Source organism: Megalops cyprinoides, chromosome 7 (assembly GCF_013368585.1).
Source record: "Megalops cyprinoides isolate fMegCyp1 chromosome 7, fMegCyp1.pri, whole genome shotgun sequence".
NCBI classification, from domain to species: Eukaryota; Metazoa; Chordata; class Actinopteri; order Elopiformes; family Megalopidae; genus Megalops; species Megalops cyprinoides.
In genome coordinates this window covers 11,989,567-12,011,134 of record NC_050589.1, presented here as the reverse complement: position 1 = coordinate 12,011,134, position 21,568 = coordinate 11,989,567, and the positions used below count along the sequence as shown (strand labels likewise).

The 21,568-nt window shown below is 42.4% G+C and overlaps 1 protein-coding gene across 1 annotated transcript in view; it reads right to left on the bottom strand.

Annotated features, from left to right (window-relative positions):
- cpne5a (copine Va) overlaps positions 1–21,568 on the bottom strand; it is a 109,505-nt gene that overhangs the window by 76,134 nt on the left and 11,803 nt on the right. The window contains exons 2-3 of the mRNA XM_036532794.1: positions 6,427–6,467; positions 4,403–4,449 (exon numbers count right to left, since the gene is read on the bottom strand). Of these exons, the coding sequence (XP_036388687.1) occupies positions 4,403–4,449; positions 6,427–6,467 (88 nt within the window). The remainder of the gene's footprint in view (positions 1–4,402; positions 4,450–6,426; positions 6,468–21,568) is intronic.

The window sequence follows — 21,568 nt, the reverse complement described above, 5'->3', positions numbered from 1 at the left end:
AATTATGGATTTTTAAGAAACATAAAGAGACCTGTGTTATATAGCAGAAGCAAATTAGCAATAGATGAAATGAAGTATTTTATTCAAATTTCATTGAAATAGTAACTGAAACATTTCAGAAAGCATTCTGATTTGCCACAGAAGCATGAACTGCCATCGTCATTGCTTTACTAAGCGCGTTGAAACCTCCAAGGACGCCATCTAAATAGGATAATTTATCAGCTGAGTCCACCGAACAGAGAGGGAGGCCACATATAAAGTAGCTCAACAACCAAGGAATCAATTATCAGTCATCTCTAATTTTATCCCACAAACCAAGTACAAGTGCAATGCTTTTAATAAGGTTTTAGCAAGTTCAGCAATCACCAAAATTAATGAAAAATAAAGCTATATTGAAAAACAGGAAGAATTGTAACTATTTTTGAAGTCAGTTCACAGACAAATTTTGATTTAATGCATGAGATGAGAAAAGATTCTTTTCTCATCTCATTTTTATCCAAATTTTCTAAAATGGGAATATGCATATCCACTCGCTATCAAGCTATCATATCCAATAAGCAAATCATTTCAATGAGTATCTGTCCCTGGCAGAATGACTTGCTCAGTATTCTTCATACTTACAGCTAAGAATGTTACATTCACTTATTTAAAAATCAGCCTGATATTTCCAGGAATATATTTGCATGTGGCTTGAAAAAACAGATGTCTGCAGATTTTACCCATGTTAGCAACCTGGCGGGAGGACAGCAGTTGGGGTCGGCTAGGTTAAGAGCGTTTTGATGGGAACAGAGACAAAGCGATGATTGAATTAGGAGCTCGGTGAGGAACAGCGGGGGCGACTGGATGAGGATTCAGAGCACATTTCCTGGGTCAACACGCTGTGCACAAACAAACGTCACGCCAAGAGAACTCCTCTCCCCCTCCTGCCCACCTCCTGCTCCCACTCAGCCACGCTGTGCCTGCCAGTTCAAACCCACAGGGCACACCCCCTGTGGACCCTGCTGGCTGTGCCACCACTGCCAGCATGTAGCTTGTAATGGGGCAGTCAGGGCCAAAGGTGGCAGCATAGCACCTCACCTCCTCACCCCTGTGCACCTGGCCTGCACTTGACTAAAGTTCTCTAGCCGTGTACAGTGATGTGCAGGTTTAATAAGCATAGATGTTTTCGTCTTTATTTACATTCCTGTTGGCGGACTTGGCGCTCGTGTCTGAGGGAGGAAGGGGAAGAGTTGCATTTGATGGATTCCTGCTCATTAAAGCTCCTGCGAAAGTGTTTCCTCGAGAGGCGTCTCTGTGTCCTGATTGATTGGCTCTGGAGACAGGGGAGCTGCTCTGTTAATGTGCTTGTCTTACCACCTCCAAAGAGTTCTTAGTTTTACTAAAAATTGTGGCACTGTTATTGCAGTGGAACATGCATTTCCTGAATGAATTGGCTCTCCACCCCCCACCCCCTGTCTCTACCCCACTATCCCTGTCTCTATCTCTATGTCTCTCTCTCTCTCTCTCTCTCTCTCACCTCCCCCCCACTCATTAGCTACGTTTTACGCTTACCTGCCTTTGCTATGAGTCAGGTTTACCTGAGGCAAGCTGGAGGTGTTTCCATAGTAAATGTACTCAGGCTCGCAGTACACTGGGTGAGCCATGGCCAGCTCAATTAGATGCACTTTGTACTTGTTCTTTGCGAGCTTCTCTGGGTAAGAGAGTGTGCCAAATGTAAATATGAGCCCAGATTTGACAGTAGGTTGGCCCAGAGCCCAGGTAAGAGAAGTGGAAGTGGGCATGGTTATCTGTGTAACATGTCCTAACTAGAAGGCCCTCCTTTATGATCACTCCTAGCTGGGTAGCATGCTGTAGTTTACACGTAATTAATATTTCACACTAAAGAATAAGCATTTGACAACCTGAGCTGTATGTCAGCTCCATATAATCAGCTCTGCTTAGCATGTCTTTTTTTCCCATGGTACTCCATGGTCCCATGGCCTCTTCAAACCAGGAATAACAAAAGTACCAGCATCAGGTTTTCTACCTGTATCATAATCCAGCAAGCGGCAGCAGCAATGCAGAGAGCAATCCCACTTACTCATTAAGAAAAGAATGCAGAGCGAACAGGTGTTTGCAGGTGCCAGAAAGATCACCTCTAACAGCATTTAGTTTCCACCTAAATCAATTTCTTTTGTCTTAAGAAATGCCCTTGTCTCTCCGCTGGCTATCCTGTACCTTGTCTGGCCAACTATTGAAACCTGGTCATGCGGCACTTCTAATATTATTGACTGCTTATATGACTGTTTGTTTGTGTTGCACTCTGCCTCACTTGTAAGTCGCTTTAGATAAAAAGCTTTTGCCAAACTAACAGATGTAAATGTTCTGCATCTTTCAACACTTGGGCAGTGGGTGAGATTCCACTATCTGAAATGTAAATCACGGTATTGGCTTGGGTTACAATGGCAAGCTGTGGAAACCAGGCGTTTGTCAGGAGAAGTGGGGCCTCCAGTGCTCCAGAGCAGAGTACATTTTTCAAGGACAGGAGCAGGGCGCTGTGGCCAAGGGCCAGGGTTGGGCTCAGCGCGGTTTGAGGGAGGCAGGCGAACATTAGAGAGAACACAGCGCAGCTTCTAGAGAAATAGCAGCCTTGACTGGAAAATAACAGTGTTGAGATTCACAGCTTTCTCACATGCTGTGCTGACAGGGGCAGGCAAAGCTGTGACAGGGACAGCCAGCCCCTCTGCACGAGAGAGAGGGAACAAGGGCGAGAGCTCTCCACAAGAGGAGAGGCTTCAGAGTTTGAAATGTTAAATTGTGTAATTTAACTACTTGTGTGTGTGTGTGTGTGTGTGTGTGTGTGTGTTTGTGCCTACGTGTGTGCATGTGTTTGTGCCTACGTGTGTGCGTGTGCATGTGTATAAATAACATAAACATAGAGGACAACTTGAGGCCAACTCAGAGTATTTGAATGCAAAACAACAAGCGTTAGAAAACAAAAAGTTTTGAAAGTTATTGTGTGAGATCAGAGGGATTGCAGACGGAGTGACTGTGATTGCTTGGGGAAGATAACGAGGGAAAGGAACATTTTTCTCTGGACTGGCATGTTTATACAGCTCTAATTCTGTCCACCGAAAGAGAATAATTGGATTACAGCCGTTGTGTTGTGCTTTGAAAAGTACACAGAATTTATCTGTTCTTCGAGAGAGAGAGGACATGAATATATTTACGGAGGGTGGGGACAATGAAAATTAACACTACACAGCTTAACTTACCTCATCTTCACATCAAGCATTTGGCTTGAGATACATCCCACAGGAAACAGAAAACATGCTCAAAAAACAACCCTCTGCATCCAATCAACATTTCTCCTTGGCTGTAACTTTGAAAATAACCTCAAGTATTTTTTTCAAGACACACACAATTTTCTTCATTTATTCTGGCGACCACTGAACTCAACATACTGGGTTCATGAAGATGAAAAGTAACACACTGTGAGTCAAAGCTAAACCAAGGACAAAGAGTGACTAAACCAAGGGCATGGACTGCGCAAGTGCATCGGTCTAACCCAGAACTACCCTCAGACGTTCAGCAAAGCCGTCACCTTGCGGCAGGCTTAACAGACGACCAAGAGGACTATCATAAAAAGCTGACTTGAACTAGTTATTCCATTAAGATCTATGTAACCAAATATTCTCATTGTGGAAAGGTCTACTTCAATAATGTGTAAGGCAAAGTCTTAACATTGTATTGCTAACATTTGCTGTGATAGCTACAGACATTCTGTTTTAGGCTATGTCCCCTCAAGAATTTTTAGAACAAGCCAGCAATTCAGAACACTTGCAGCATCAACAGTGGCAAAGACAGCACCCCAAGGAGCTCAATATCTGGTTGCAATGCTTTGATTACCTATGGTATTACTATCAGGTGAGACGAGACTCTCAGAGTCAGAGGTGGAGGGAAATAAGGAAAGAGGGTAACAAGGGAATGACAAACAGAGAGGGGGAGGTCATATTTGGGAAATAGTTCAGAGATTCTCGCCAATCACCCACACTGGTAATGCGTCCTTAGCCAGCAGAGTTTTGAATATGAAGAGCGTTGCTAACAGGAAGTGGGTTTAATCTACGAATCAAATCCTGCTGTCAGCAGCGAAAGGTCCCTCAATGGTCAGACCTAAAAGGCTCCAGTGAATGCAGCTTCATGAATATTCATTAGCTGTGAGAATGAGACTTGATTGGTCACAATTTGAAATACAGTCTAAACCTGAGCTTTATTAATATGAACACGAGCAATGACAGATAGCGGGCGTTCACTGAAACTCTGTGGCTGGAACTCTTTAGCTGAGACAGGAACTTTTCAGCTGGGACCGGAATGGACGCAGAGTCTGTGAGTGCTGATTGTTGTGTTTTTCATACACCCTTACCTCTCTCCACTGCTTGGATTCCACTCCCTGGGTATACAAGACACATACTGGAGACAGAGAGAGAGAGAGATAGAGAGAGATAGCACACAGAGACAAAACACATGTTAGCTAAGTAATCAATATAGACAGCATATCAACTACAACCCTCCTAAGAAATAAGGCCTAGACAGTGGCAACATTAAGCACTTGAAGACTGTATTGTACTCATACACAAGACAGAAACAATGTGTTGACACTTTTCAATAACAAAAAGAGAAAGAGGGCAATCATTTAAAAACCTACAATTACAAAAGAGACTCTTCTTTAGAGATAAGAACGTTCCCTGATGCAAGCTGTCTTATTCAAGGTTTACACTGTGTTATAAGAAAAAGCAGCTTTGTTATTTTTCATATCAGTCTGACTATTACCTTTAAGATTACTCCTCTGTTTATCCCATCACATAAACTGTGTTTGATTTTGTTTATGTATTATCCACAGCAATATACAGTTTTTGGGGTTTTTTTTTGTTTGCAAATGATGCATTGTTTACTGGATGCTTGCTGAGTGAAAGCACCTACATAAGGGGCACAGCATCAGTGTCCCATCTTGGATGTGAACTTATAACCCCCAGTGCTTGATTATGTGTCTTACAGTGGCATTTGTATAAGATTGCATGATGGATATATCTCCTTAAATGGCACTACCCTGACACTGTATCAGGACCAAAACCCTCCAGAGAACGCAAGAGTCAGGGTGAATTTGACTTATCTGACCTGGACAGAATTCGGACTCTCTGGGATACCATACGAAAGCAGTCCTGGGGGTGGGCTTTTTATAACAGCTGTGTTAGCAGACTGATCACAGCCCTAATTTAATCACAGCCCAGTACAGTACATCACAAGTTGTAAAGATCCTTGTCCTGGGGGACACAGGACCAGTAGGTTTTAAAGCTGTCAGTACATAAACAGCACTTTCTCAACCCAAGGGAGCGGTTTGAATGCTTAATCTAAAAGCACGTTTTACCGCTCTGGTAATGGCATGGCAAGGGTGAAGGGCTACAGAGGAGACAGAGGCCTCTAGCATCAGCACAAGATGTGCACCGTTTCCATGGTTTCTCAGGTGATGATGCCAGGTCAGGTAACAAGGTGGCAGAAAACAAGGGGTTTGTGTACCAGGTACACAGCAATGTAAGCATGGGGTTTTGATGGATTTGTCCAGAGCACTGATTCTTAATCCTGCTCCTGGGCTGCTCTGCACATCTTCCATCTTTCCCTGCTCTACCTACCTGACTGAACTCATCAGTGGCACTTTTGATTGGCTGAGCACACCTGATAGAGCATGTTAATCACACTAATTTCAATCAGGTGTGTTTGGAGCAAGGATAGATAGAAGATATGCAGGACAAGGGGGCTCCAGGAGTAGGATTGAGAAACACTGGTCTAGAGGTATCTGAGGTATGAACTCTCCCTCTGACAATACAAGTGTCCCACCTCTCTTTTGAGCCAAATTTGAAAGTGTTTTTGAGTGGCATCACAGAGATGTTGCCATTGACAGCACTCCAGTCACTCCGCAACACTTTAAAATGCAGCTCCCGTAGCTGTCCCACAGAGAGCATTTGTATTCTGCCGACCACACCTGGATTATGCATTATGGGAGTTTCTGTTAAAGCAGAAGGAGTGATGGAACATTACTTTGCAAATGATATGCGGCTGTTTCAGGAATGCTCAGAAATCGCAGAGTAATCAAAACCACTGTGAAGTTTGGCAAAAGTGGAGAAAAGTTAGGAAACAGCAATTAGAGAGAAATGCAGCAGTGCAAACCACCGGCTGCAGAAGCATATAATGTCCTGCACAGAGGAGCTTCATTTGGTGATGTACCCTGTGGTATCATGTGATCAGAGGACAGAGACAGTGCAGTGCAGAAGCCATGACACATGTAAAAATGAGCATGCTCTACACCACACAGTTATAATCACACTTCCAGAGCGAGCCACAGAAACAAAGCACATCAACACTGAACAGGAATACAATGGAGACTGTACTCACATGGATCCGATTTGGAGAACGTATCTTTATCTAAAAGATTCCTGGAAAAAAAATTAGAAACATAAATCACTAAAATTAATTGTTAAATTAATATGCTAATGAATTATTAATACATTAATACATGAACTATGTTGTTGCAGTCTGGAATTATATATATTGTAGACCATTAATCACAGCAAAAATGTGGAAGAAAAAAAGAATTTTAACAAGGTACGCTTTGGCTGTGATTCGGCAACAATCAATTTGTTTTGCAGCTTTAAGCCATCTTCACGGTTGTCTGCTGCATTCATAAATAATACAAAGCTGTGCAATGTAAAGCAAGCAGTGTTTGCATTGACCTAATGGGACATTTGTTTTCACTGCAAATGAACAAACAGCGGAACACAATTAAACAGTCAAATCAAAATAATGAATGCTTAAAATGAACCCCAATCACATACTTAATTTATAGACGCCCTGCCTCCACGTCCCATTCCCCCTCACACTTCCCTTGTAGATTTATTGTTATAACCATTTAGTAACACTGTGTGAAGCACCTGCATTAATTCTGTATAGTACATAATAAGCATATTATAATACATTTAGGACACATTATTAATATGTTATAACCCATAATGAACCATGACTTAAGCACTCAGCTGATGTTTGTATGCAATGTACTGGAGCCACCCACCTAACATATTATAGCATGTACATGTAGTGTTTTATTTTTCTGAATGCCATAATACATCATAGCAAATAATGATTATCAGACATGTTATCCCGGGTTAGCAGGTTGGAGGCTGAGTAACTTGCATTTTCTTTTTTTTTTTATTCAATGTAGCATTGTTAAATCAAAGATTATCTCAGGTCAATTGGGGAATAGTGCTTTCTAATCTTAGGTTGTTAGACTTTCTGCAGACATGTGGATACATAATACATAATGTTTACTTCTCAAAATGCATTACATGGATGGTTCTAAGCAGGTATGAACTATTAGGTTTGTAGTTCATTGTCAATTATGCATTATAGTACATTTATAATGTATTATAAGTGTACTATAATGTGTTTTGAATGCATTAATAATACATTTTATGCAGATGTGCCATAGAAACTGTCATCATACAGCATTATCACACTGAATTACACATATTGTTTGCAAAATTAGAATTACTCCAAACTTAAAATATATTCATATCCAAAAGAAATGTTAGTCCTGGACCAAAAAAAGCAACCAGATTCATACACAACTTTCTAATAAAGGTTTTTTTTACACAACAATTGCTTTGTTTTTTCAGTTTTTCTACCCAAAAAAGTAGAAGTTGTTCATTTTTTGAGATCTTCCTGTGCAATCGATATGTTATTGTGACATTTTCATAAAGCAGCCAGCCAGTGAGAGCTGGCCTCATTCTCCATGCCCCACTTGAACACTTACTCTCTACAAAATGACTCTCTGGATGCAGTGCATACACTCAGATATGAAATCACCCCATAAACCCAAGACCAGAAAAATTTATTCCTCAAATTTTTACAACAAACCTAACCAAACAGCCCTCTGGGCCACAGACGTCCAGGATTGATCTTAAAAGACGCCCGGGTAACATCCTGAGGAGAAAACATGCCATATGGTTTATGTTTTTAAGTCAGCACACACGCCACAATGCTCCCCAGCCCTATTGAAAGGAGAGCCTGCTGGCCATGGTTCCACCCCACCAAGCATTCTCTGTGACTAAGAGCCCTTTTAAGACCTGAAGCTGGTGTGTATGAGCATGCCAGCTCCAGTAGTCTGTGCCAGAAAAAGCAGCAGAAGTGGGGACCCCCGCCCTCTTCCTCTCCCCTCCATGGCTACCTGAGTCATTGCCTGTACATAATCCAGCCGACAATATGCTAGTTCATTGTGACTTCATTTCCTTAGCAACAGCTTGACAACCACACTTCTGGGGGGCTTCAATGTTCTGCACTTACTCCAGTCGTTTTGACCAATGCATATCACTGGCAGATTCTAGAAAAAAATATATGATACATAGTTTTTTGTTCAAATAAAAAATAATTGGGTCACTTAGATTTTTCTCTGTATATCATATGAATGCCTTATAATATTCAATGATTAGTAAAAATGTACAAGATTTTTGTTTGCTCAGGATTTTCAAGTAGAGGGTTTAATTAGGCTTTAACATGGAGCCCTGAGGTTGTCACAGGTAAGGAGAGACTCTTCTTAATCTGCTACAGAAATGAATCTGAGGCAGTAGACTGCAACTGTCATCCCTTGAACCACAAAGCAATGATGAGTTTAACTGGAATATTGTCCCTGTTAACTTTATTGTGATGAAAGAAAGATTTTCCTGCTCAACTTTCTATCTGAGATGGTAAAACACAGTCTTTCGAGTGCAGTTTTGATAGAGCTGTCAGCAGAATCTTGTTATCACTGAGCAGCACAGAGCCAATAGTCTTCGACAAACCCAGATACTTCACTGTCACTTGAAAGCAAGAAAGGGAAGGAGAAGCGTTGAAACTGGCTAAAATGAAGCTGCTTTCTAAGCAGACACGTATTACATTCACTGTAGTATACCCTCTCCACACGTCACGTGAGTGTGGACATAATGTATGCAGGCGGCTAACAGCGTAGAGAGAGTGTGTGTGGACATGCACTAGCATGCACTAGTGTCTTCGTAATCTTATCTTCTACATCACTGATCAATCCTGCTCCTGGGGGCCCCCTGCTCCGCACGTTTTCCACCTTTGCCTGCTCTACCTACCTGACTGAACTCATCAATGGCACTTTTGATTAGCTGAGCACACCTGATTTAATCAAGAGCATGCACACTAATTTCATTCAGGTGTGTCTGGAGCGAGGATAGATAGAAGATATGCAGGACAGTGGGCCTCCAGGAGTATGATAGAGAAACACTGTTCTACATGTTCACTTTAAAATACGGTTGAAAAACCACAACCAACTAACATTTGGACCCAATTCGTGAGTACTTCTGATTTATTCTACTGACAGAAAAAACAGCTGAAAACTGGGATTTCACCCTGTTTTTGGTGCAATTGTAACTGTTTGTCTACTTTTTGCTCAATCTGTTACTCACTATCCTCTCACGCACCTCTACCCTCTGGCTCATGGTGACGCTCCAAATGCTAATTTGGGTGGGTAGATCAGTGTCAGCGGAGGGCTGATTGTATCTTCACTGCAGCTGATAGCCAGCGACGTACAGGCACTCCCACTCCAAAGGGCACGTCTCCCCATTTCCCCAAAAGGCGGGATCCGTCTTCCAGCTAAATTACGGTTCGGCGAGCTGGCGGTGGCCGTGAGGACTGCAGAGCTGTTTGGTGTCTCGGCAACACAATCACTTCCAATTAAGCTGATTAGTGATTGACAGCTTAATGACCGTGACATGATATTTCCACCTTTCCTATCCAGAAACGTTGGTTTGGGGCGGATGTGGATATCAGCTCCAGTCTCGTCTCTCAGTTCCACCGACTGATTTGTACCCACGGCATGAAGCCTCCCGTTAGGCTCACAGCTGGATCCAAGGCCCTTTCAATCTTTCATTACATCTGAAAACTCCTCTGTGGTAGCTATACAAGGTATCATCAGCTTCACCAGGAAACCAAAATTCATTGAAAGAGGTGAAAGAAAAAAATAACTAGAAATGGAAAGGTCAATTCTACTTAGATCAGCTCACCACTGATTGGTTCAGATGTCACTCTAGAGTGAGCGCCTCTGCTCATGGTTTGAATGGCAGGCTAATGAATCAGTTAAGAAGTGGCTTAAATAGAATGCTACCCATTCTCAAAGGATTTAACAACATACATTTGAGCTTGAAGTACAAAATGTTTCTCAGTGGTGTGTTACTGGAAGCTGTACCCGCTGAAAATTTTGAGGGATTTTTCCCTAGATTTTAACTCATAGATAGTGATAGCTGCTGGCTGTACTACAGAGGGTGGAAATAATTTGCATACATTTCTCATCAATTTGGATATTCTCATATGGTGATGAAACCAGTGTTAATGAATAATTCTGCTTAATTGCATTGTATTCGTTTAGAAAAATGGTGCGCTCATTAAGTTAGCAGCACATTTATGCAATAAATCCCACGCAGGTAATTCAATCAAAGATTCAATATCCTGCCTCACGCGTGAGAAGCCTTGTGTGGTAAGAGAAGAGAATCACTTAATGCAGGCTACTGTATACAAAATTACCATACACACCGGGGAAATATGAATAGCAAGTGATTAAATAAATAAATTACATGCTTTGCTTAATCAGTACTAACAAAGTAATAGTTGTTTGTTTATTGTCTAATGAATCAAAATGTAATTATTGAATGTGCTTCATTGACTGCACATTAAGTAAATACCAACAGAAATCATAATCCCATGTTTATCAATCAAAACCAGGCTCATGTTCTGTAGAAGGCAGCCCTTTAGACTGAAGGGGTACTGCAGTTTATTTCTTGTTTCAGTGCATTGGCTCATACGCGTGTGAAATTAAATGACATGCTTGTGCGTTTGATGGGGTGCTCTCCTTAATTCTGACGAACAGCCGAAAAGACTCCAACAAATGAAACAGAGAACAATCCCGACAGGTCTGGGGACAGCTTATCTCGTGAAAGCACATTTCATATCATGAGAGATATGAATATCTCTATCATTATATGATTAATAGCATAGCATATTGTCCTGAGCCCTCCCCCCTCCCGCACACACAGATGCATACGCACACAAGCGCATGTCCGCACCTTAGCGGATCAAAAAAAGCCTGGCATGAGCTTAATTGCATCCATACAGAGATGGGCTTGAACACAGAAATAAGCAGAATACCACGCCTGATCAGCCCAGGACACAACTGTTCCACCCTATTATCCCTGACAATCATGGTTTCTTACACCTTCCTGATTAAAGGTATGAGAAAGAACCCCTGTAACACGCTTCAGTAAACCTAGGGGAGGTTTACACCCTTACCTTCCTTCATTGTAGCTGACCCTGAATCTCATATTCTTATGATATCCATATATGGAAGAGCAACCAATAGGTCCACACATTCTTACTGCACTCAGCAGCGGAAAGGAGGCATCTCTACATCTAACCCACTGACAGTTCCCTAAAGAGCGTGAAGATGGCCGTGGGTCTATGAGACGGAATGAAGTTCGGATTACTGGAGGGACATAACATTGTGGCTGAGTAGGACCTCAGAAAGATCCAGAGGAACCAGGAAGAAAGCAGCCACAGCCCACTGCCAGCAAAGAATTGATCCTCAATGGTGCTAATGTTGGCCATCGCTGCAAGCAAAGAGACGATCCGTGGAGGCGGTAATGGCGGCCTTCGCTACCAGCAAAGAAATGATCCTGACACTGCTAAAGGCAGCCTTGTGGGAGTGGAGGTGATAGGCACGTTGTTTGGTGACCCCTGTGTCGCTTTTTTCACCGATGTAAAAAAAGAGGCTTGTGACAGCCACTGTCCAAAACCACACATGCAATCACGTTTGCTTTATTTTTCCGATCTCCCAGGTCAAATCTAAATATTTTAACATATCAATCTGGCCCTGCATTGTGCGGAAAGCCTCTCTTCCTCCCTCTGTCTCCCTGGTGTCAGACCCAGCTTTGATCTCCAAAACTGGCGTGTGTCTCGCCCGTGAATGTATGCCCCAGCCTAGGCCCAAAGCTGTCAGAGCTCCTGTGACTGACAATGACAAACTACTGGAAGAAAAGGCTTCAGTGTTCCACAAGGCTATCCCCATCGGCAAAGCGTTTGAACATGCACTTTCCAACATTTCCCACCAGCTTTAACAGAGCACCATCAAAAAGGAGATTTTTGACCTGCTCCCAGAAAAGTTTGCTATACCCAGGTAAACTCTTCTGTCAAACTATACTTGCAACCTTTGACCCAAAGGTGTGCCGGTAATCACACATTTTAAACCAAGTTCAAACAGGGCGTTTCATGTTAGAGGGGAGATAGTCTGTGTTGACTCCAGCAAGTAAAATGCTGTCATTTTCAGGGAGGTTATTTGTGATCAGTATTTGCAGTCCTTTAGGCCACCCTACAGACAGTGTGCTGACAGCCATTTTCCATGTCTGACCCATGGGCTGGCTGCCAGCATGCATTTCTAGGGAGCACTGCCCCCAATCACAAAGGTCTTTAATCCAATGGGCATGTCATATTACAGAAGGACCATCATGACCCATCCCGAAAAGGATGAAAAGAAAAACCCACACTGTGTGAAAAATGGAAATATTGCTATGATTGAAACATAAATATTGAATGGATATCCCTGTTGCAGGACGTGCACCATTCAAATTTAAATATTTTCACTGAGTTGCAGCTCTGAGTTCTGCTTCCACAGTTTCAACACTCACACCACGTCATTCCTCGCTGAACAAAGTCCTTATAGATGAGGATTACAAGGTTTTTCTCTGCTTTGTGTTCTCAGAATAGAAACATTTTCTCCTTAAAGAATGCAGCTGAACTCCATCGACCCTCTGGAGATCATTCGCAATTGTGTAACTTATAATCCACATCGTTGAGGGGCTACATTTCTGAGGGCATCTCAGGCAGGCCTCAGTAATTCAGGGCCTGATAAACAAAGAGGTCTCACGCATGTTAATTCCGCTCATTGACAAGCACTATTGCAGAACATCTGGTGGCCTGCCTGTGTCTTTTGACCCCGTAATAAATATTACAGCACTGTCAGAGCCGAACTGTGCTGTGACCAAAGGCGTGCCAGCGACACCACGGCCACATTGTGTTTAATTACAAATGACTGCAGGACTCTTCCATGATCCTTTGTCTTATCTTTGATGGGGAGCCAGTGTGTCAGAGACAATGAGGGAAAGGGAGAGGGAGAGGGAGAGGGAGAGGGAGAGCAGGAGCTTAGTGCACAGAGCACTGAAGACAGGCACACAGACAACACACGGTATCACAGGATTTCGAGAATATCATCTCCAGACTTTCAAGATGCCTATTTAATAGATAATATATTCAATTTGCACTAGTGTTAGATTACAGTTTTGATTAGTTTTACAGATACAGCACGAGTTAGGAGTGTTTTGGAGTGTGACTACATTAACCACATGCTTATGCCAGACAGTGGTCTCTTACTTCTTTCACGGTAAGTAACAGATGTAGTCCTTTCTTACTACCTTGCTAGATTGTGGTCATTCACTGTCAGATCCAGTAGTGCCAGTGTGTTCACATAACAGTACTACAAAACTGGACAGCTTATTGGCTCATACAGTAATCCCACTACCAGAGGTCATACATCACAAGCATTCACTGCCAGTAACCCCCAAAGTTACTAAGCAGCAGCAAAAAAAATAATAATTTGTCACAAAATGTGTTTTTCCCCATTCAAAGTAGCTGAAATAAACAAGAATGTGACATCTTATCTATAATTTTTTTTTCTTTTTTCTTGTCTAAAAAAACTGTAAAAAATCTTACATTTACCCTTTAAAAATAGTTGAAACATCATAGAGAATCTGAATGTGATCTGAGTGGGAACCCTCATTCATACCCCTGGGGCTTCAGTGCAGAACACTATTAAGAGCCTTTTTATTGTTTTACCTTGTTAATAATGATATACTATCAATCTATGGGCGCATAGGCCATAAAATAAACACTCGTTTTCAAGCAAATTCTCACCAGCCAGCAACAGCTCATAACAGTTTAATATTTGATATTTTTAATTTCATATTGAACACGGATCAACAGAGACGCTTTCAGGTACATTGCCTTCATCAACAAGTTGAGAATAATGAGATATTATAATATTCAACATGGAAAACATGGGCTGTTTATGAAGCATTTTAATTAGCATTCACACTTTGCAGTGCGCTGTGCTTGCCAGTTTGTGTAATGAGATACTATCCCTCTGTGGATCACACCAAGAAAAATGTGTTGCAAACAGCTTGTGTATTTTCAATATGTAAAGTTAGTATATTCAAGAAACAATATCATTTGCCAATTGAAAATGTTTTTATTTTGTTTTGACTAGCTGTGAGATGGAGTTATATCTAACAGTCTTTCAGCATCAAAAGTTCAATAAATTTTCTCATTGTATTGATGTGATATATATTGAATTATAGATTTGATTCTGCTGTTTGTGTTTGGTGAGTGACACAAGTTATATGCTGATTCTTAAATGTGGTGTTGCTTTTACCCGCAGTTTTCCCATAGTCCCGTAGTCTTTGTTTTGACAGGACTACTTTATTAAACTCACCTGTCAACGGACTGTCATGCTAATAAAACATCTCTGTGATTCAATCTGACAGGGAACTGAAGAAGAAAAAGGCAAAGCTGAATGGACTGTATCACAGATATTCAGCTCTGGAAAAGTCTGTCTCAGTTCTGATTGGCTCATGATCTACAACCTGGAGAGAAAGGAAAAGGCATAAAGAAAACAGCAAACAAAAAGTGCTGATTTTGTGGTTCATTTCGAATATTCATGGAGGGGGCATGGTCAAAGACAAAAGATCCATAGCAACCAGAATCTCTGAGATAAGGTGCAAAGGACGGAAGGAGAGAAGGAGCTGAATATCTGGCAAGCATGCAGATTACCTGTGACTGATAATCAATTCACTCCACCAGCTTCAGTCTGCAGTGTGTCCTCAGAGCTGTGAGGTGTGCATGCAGTATTACACAAACTGTGACAGCACACAGCGCCTCCTGTTGATGTCAAGTGACAAACGTTCACCCCCTTCCTTCCCTGGGAGGATACTCCCAGTATACCAGATCAAGGCACTTCACAGTATGCAGGATAATGGCACATCCATAGACAATGCTTAGAATGGGTGCCTTCACAATGGAGAAACAGCTTTTTGTCTCGTTTAGAGCCAGCTGTGTTTAACGAGCACACCAATTCCCTTGTGCCTTGAGGCCATCCACTGCTTGTTGATGAATGATATCAAGCTCCCAGGTCCTGAATTGCTTCCCATAAAATCTGAAAGTAAGTCAGTGGTAGAGTTCTACACACTCTCTGGGGGGACACCGACCGCTGCAAGACAGTCAGAAACAGCACAGCTAGTGAGTCTTTTCAAATGACGTGACCCCTGTACTGCGCATCTTAAACAAAGAAGGAGATACAAACCATTTATTGTCACCCCAGATCGTTTTCTAAAGATAATAATAGTAATAATCACAATGATAGCAATGCAGGTCTTGCATTTGGTGTGACCTTTGCATTCAGCCAAGGAACAGTTTAATTGCGTAAGTGAGAAAAAAAGAGGCAAAGCAGAAACAGTGAGCAAAGCAGATTATATGGTTCTGTAAGGCTGTAATGAGCCTGACAGCCTTTCCATCCCCAGTGAATCTCTGACATTTATGACAAGCTCAAGGGTGTAGGATGTAAAGAACCGACCAATCAGAACACACCCTTTGTTTACTTCAAAAGAAATGGACTGATCAAATAAATTCATATATGGAATTATGCAAAAAACGCATGCTCAGAGGAAAGGCTCTAACTGGTCAGTTCCGCTACCCTCTCGGTAAGCCTAGGAGTGTTTCCATGCAACAGTTGTTGGGGCTGTTGGGGCTAAGGACTTGTTATAACCAGTACAGTACCAGACAATGGCTAGAGATCCAAGGATTGTTCAAGACAAATTGACGCAGTGATGGCTGCGCTAAACATTAATTTAACCATTTCATGTAATTGTATACATGTCTTTCATTGTTTATGGGCTGTCTCAAATATGTTTTCAGATCTGTTTGTATTTACTATATCCATATGTATTTACTGTTTTAACTGTTTGTAATGCATGATACCTTAAGCACCAGAAAATGAAATATATTGATATCATCATAAATTCTGGGCAACATGCCGAGCCAAGATGGCCTGAATGGCCCGTTCTTTTAAGTGCAGTGTCCTTAGAATTCTCTTCAGACCAGGGGGTAGACAGCAGCAAAGGAGAGCTCAACAGCCAGGGCTGTGGTCAACAGGTCAACAAAACCCAGCTCCTAACTCAATCACAGGAAGTTATCACAAGATGTGTCCAGGGGAATGAAAGGGAACCAGGAAGTCTTTTGAGGAAGATGTGATGAATACCACATTATTTATCAATCGATCGATCAATGGACCAATCAATCCAGTTTTATTTGATATAGCAAACATCACAAATGCATTTGTCACTCAGAACTTCAGTTCGTCTGTATAGTAGATGCACCTGTGTTCAGGGCAACTTTTGTAGCTTACATATGACGTTATCAACTGTACAGTGGTTGAGATACACTCTAGAACTACCTTCCTCAGTGGTGAAAAGCATTTCCCCCTTACAGGATTTTGACCACATTCTAAATGCAGGTTCATTATCCACTACACCACACTTCCCCTGTGCTGGCTGCTGCACAAAGTCAACTTTTAATTCCCAGGATCTTCCCCCATCACAGATTTTCTCCACTATTTGAGAATGCGTGGTAAATTGCAGCTCATTGCTGCTGCACTGCAGGCTTTTAAACTGAAATCCCACAATTACCTCTGTTCATCCTGAGAACGACTGGCCCCAGTCCCATTTAAAGTTGTTTTTTATTTTTTATTACCAGCAGCACAGAGTTTGTGCTTTATGGGGAAAATTTGAAAAAAAAAAGTGTTTAAGCAAAAAAACAGCAACATGAAAAAAGGGCTTAACACAGATATTATAAAAGACTGCTGCAACAGCTGTGAGCTTCAAACAGCACGGCGATGAATTATTCATAGAAAGACGGTCTCCAGCAAATGAGAACAGGGAGCCGCCTTGCCCTCAGACAGGAGCTCACTCTACGGTCCTGTAACACGCCTGTCGTTATCACCTTAACCCCCCTCTTTCAGGGCTGGAAATAATAGGTATTCAATAGGTAATAATAATGTGTTTTCCATTATGCTATTGTGCTATTTTATGGCGTTGTGTTATTGTGTCATTTCTACTGTAAAGTTTCAAAGCACTTTACAGAAAATGGAAAATATGTACCGTATGATTAAAAAGCAAGAATGAAAACAGATATGTTGAAATAGAGTGCACAACACAGGAAAAGAAGTAAAAACTATAAAAACTAAACAAAGAGAACCAGTATCCAAGTATGTCTTTCCGCATATCAGGCCAAATGACCTGTTCAATTTGGATTGCCATGATAAATTATCAATGGTATTTTCTAGAAAAAAGGGCATGTAGCTGGAAGAGACAAGCAGCTGCAACTCGAGGGATTCCTTAATCCCAGCTGTCCTCATTAAGGAGTCTCTGGTCCTCCATACTGAGCTGATATTTGGAATCAACAGAAACTGTAGTTGCAGCGGTGTACCTGTCTTGATTTCTGTGTTACCCCAGATAGCTTTGCCCCTAAAAGTTAAGTTAAGGGGCTGATGGGAGTTGAAATCCAGAGCTGGTGGTTGTGCTGCAAATGTACCAACTTGGACTTCCCATCAGCTCATCTGTGTAACTCAGCCCTATGAACAGTCTCAAAGATCATTGTTGATCTAGGCATTTCACACAGTCATCTTCTGTCAACAGCAGACAGATTTAAGACAATAAAGTCTATTATTACTCTCCCCCCCCGGCACGCCACCCGGTTACTTCAGAATTCTCCATTTCTCATTACCCAGAATGCAATTATCCAAACGCATGAAACAGAAGGACAGCAGGTGGGCTCAGCCCTCACCAGTAAATGCTCAGAACATCAGTTTGAGGTTTTCAAAAAAATAATGCCAGCCTCCTCTGAGGTACCTTACAGCCTGTCAGCTCCAATTTCATTCCTAATGAGGGAACTGCTGAAAAGTAGATACTTGCCCATTAGGAAATTACTGATGTAGCAGTAATGTTTATTAAAAAAAAGAAGTGGGTTAACTCCTTCCCTAAGCCCATTAGTTAGTCATTACAGATATTAGCACAGAACACCTGAGTCCTGGGTTTTAAGGTGTCAGGAGAAGATCTATGGATGTGTGTGCTGCCGAAGTAAGCAGGTGACATTTACCACATTGCCGCCCAGCCCCCAAGTAGACCTAATCAAGGTTCCATTCCAAACTGTGTCCCATTACCATCCTCAGTAATGACCTCTGATCTGAGCGCAGCGAGTAAGCACAGCATGCGATTTCGTGGGCACATTTGCTGACCCCTGTTCAGTGTTAACAGGGGCAGGGAGAACTGAAAGGGGTGACCGACACCTGCAGATTTGCAGGAATAATAAACCGGGGAAAGATCAGTGTGAGGCTTGCCTTGCAGCCCCAGAGACTTACCATCTGGTAACCTCCGCAAGTGGTTAGGTGATTGACATGCTTCACTGAAGGGGTTACAAGGTGGGCTCATTTCCATTTCTGACAGCTCTCCTCAGTATTAGTAACTGACATGTGCCTGTTTTGACATATCTCCAAGGAGTTCTGACATTGAGATTTATAACATGGCTAGGGCTGCCAATTCAGCTCCCAGTGGGATAGCTAATGTAATGTATACTGTATCAGCTACACACACATAAATACATAAAAGAGTAAAGTCACACATTCATCTATATTTATGATACTTCAAAGCATGTTTATTTTATGAGCACAGCCATGAGGGCATCACGTGTGTTGTGCAGTAATTGGAAGCATGTCAGACACCTTGGCGGCATACGGCCTCTCCATATGGACTAGAAGGTGAAGCGGGGGGGGGGGAATTATTTGCAGATTAGGCTAATCATCTGTGTAATGGTCAATTGATTAGTTAATACAGGTTGGCGGTATTGCATTGATGCTCTTGGGAGGCGGGCGAGCAGTGTAACAGCCTTGCTCAGGGAGGTGGAGTAAAAACCAGAGCACTGCACGTTTGAATCCAGGATGAGACACAGCTGCTGCACCCTCGCGCAGAGTTCCCATTTCAGTTCAAATGTAAGCATTGAGTACATTCAGAGCATGTATAAATGGATACTATGTAAATGTGTTCTGTAAATTTCTGTGCTGTAAAAGACCTTCTGCTAAGCATATAAACGGCAAGGATTCTTTCTCTAAAACTAAATTCCACCTCAAGATACCTGCCGTTGTCACCATTTCCACAGCTGTAAAAACTCGACTGACAATAATCTCGACGCCCTGAAAAAGCCATTTCCAGAAATGCTTGTGTGTGGGTTAGCATGCCTGTTTGCGCTCATGCTTTGATCGACTGTTCCAGCACTCACACTGCAATTTACCTGTCACATGAGCGACTCAAGTCTCCCAAACTGTCTGACCTCCTAAGACACCCTGAAGATTAGGGCTGTGGGGCTGTTTGGCAATATGGCAGCTGCAAGCTGCCTCAAACCCCGATTTCAGATTTGCAGGGCAAGCAAGCTAAGCGAGAGAAACCCAATCAATGGGATCCCACCTTGGGAGATCAGGAGCCACGGTGCCTAATTGGCTTTTATCTCCTTAATAAAACACTATGCACAGGGGAATCCAACATCAGGGACCGGCCCATCCCCGGGCATCATGATCGATCCAGGCTTATTTATTCAGTCCAGCGCAACCTTGAGAACAGGCCATTAACACCGAAAGCCGCCTAAGGCTGCAGTTCCACTGCCGCCCTAGAGGGCGCACTATGCCCTTCCCACCCCAGCGAAAACATACAGGACGCAGAGATCCTGACTCTTCACTCTAGATGGTGACTAAGACATAGAAAACAAGGAACATCTCCTCATTTTATGCACTCTCCAGGCTGCAAACCATCTTACGTCAGACTAATATTTAAAGCTTAGGAAGAACGAAGGAGCTCCTGGGCCTGGGTGTGTGTGGAGTGAAGCCCAGTACGTGAGCAGTCAGAGCCCAGCAAAAACAGGAAATCTGTGCTGTATCACAGCCCACCGCATCCTGCTGGATTCTCTCAGCTCTACCCCAGGATCCTCCTGGCTCTGCCCAAGGACTGTCTGTGCTCCCCCCCCGCCCACCTGGTGTGTAAGCCAATAACATTCAACCCTGGGTTTCTCTGTTCAGCCTGAAGACACAGCATTTGTCCTGCTCTCTCTCTCTCTCTCTCTCTCTCACACACACACACAAACACACACACTCACAAATACACATATACAAACCCACACACATACAGACACAGAAACATGCATATACTGATACACATATACTCCTCATATCCTATAAAGCCAGTCCCTCTACAGTGATGGCCAAAGCACAGGTCATACAAACTCAAATGACAGACTTTCAGGACTTACTACTTGTCACCACATCTTGCTTGAACATTTTGTTTTCATGTAGTTACTTAGATCATAATCACAGTTCTGCCAGACAAATGGTATTTTATCCTACTTTAACTTTCTAATATTAATCATATTTTATCCCAGGTAATTGGATGGTACATTTATTTCATCTTGTTTTTGGTCTTTTACCTTCCCTTGTATTTTGACATTTCACTTTGCTCTATTCTCTGAACTCATTTACTTTTCTCTCACCGTGAGGGCATCCTTCCACCTCGAGGGCAATTTTTACCAACATGAATAATGAAGATAACCACAACTGCAAGAGGCAGCTGAGGGGACCACATCCAGGCTACAGCAAAATGGAGGAAGCCCCGGGCATGATTTGATTTGGAAAGTCAGTATGTTAATCAAACAGCCTGACTGTATTAGCATAGAGCTTCCTGCTCCTACATTATACCAAATGTTTAACTGGTCACCCATCCACTGTATAGGAACATCAGGTACAGGACTCAGGTGTCATGTACCAGAATCTCACTGATCAACAGTAGATATAAGTCAGTCATTTTATATTAAGTGATAACACCATAAGGCATTTGTAATGCCTTAAAAACACTTTCCTGTTTGTTGTTTGCCACTTCACCGGCTAATGAAACACATGGCCTACCAACCTTGGAATCACTGTCTCCAGGTGGAGGGTGTCCTATAACATAGCATGGAACCAAATCAGAGGAGATGGTTGATTGATTCTTTGATGGTGTTACTTTGATTTACACCTACTTCAAATTCAGCCTTAGAAACCTCTTGAGCAATTAACCCAAAACCCGCTCCAGCTTATCAGCAATATCCCACTATAGGTCAATTCCTCAGTGAAGAGGAACTGCAGCCAGTAGAGTGAAAGAGAGAGGCTAAAATTAACAGGTTCTAAAGGGGGCTCATGAATGGGCTACATACAGAGACAGATGAGAGGGGAAAGTGAAAAGAACTCCATTTTCTGAAGGTAGCGGTAGGCAGGGAGCTCAGAGGCATGCTTCCACGAACAGCCACAGGGCAG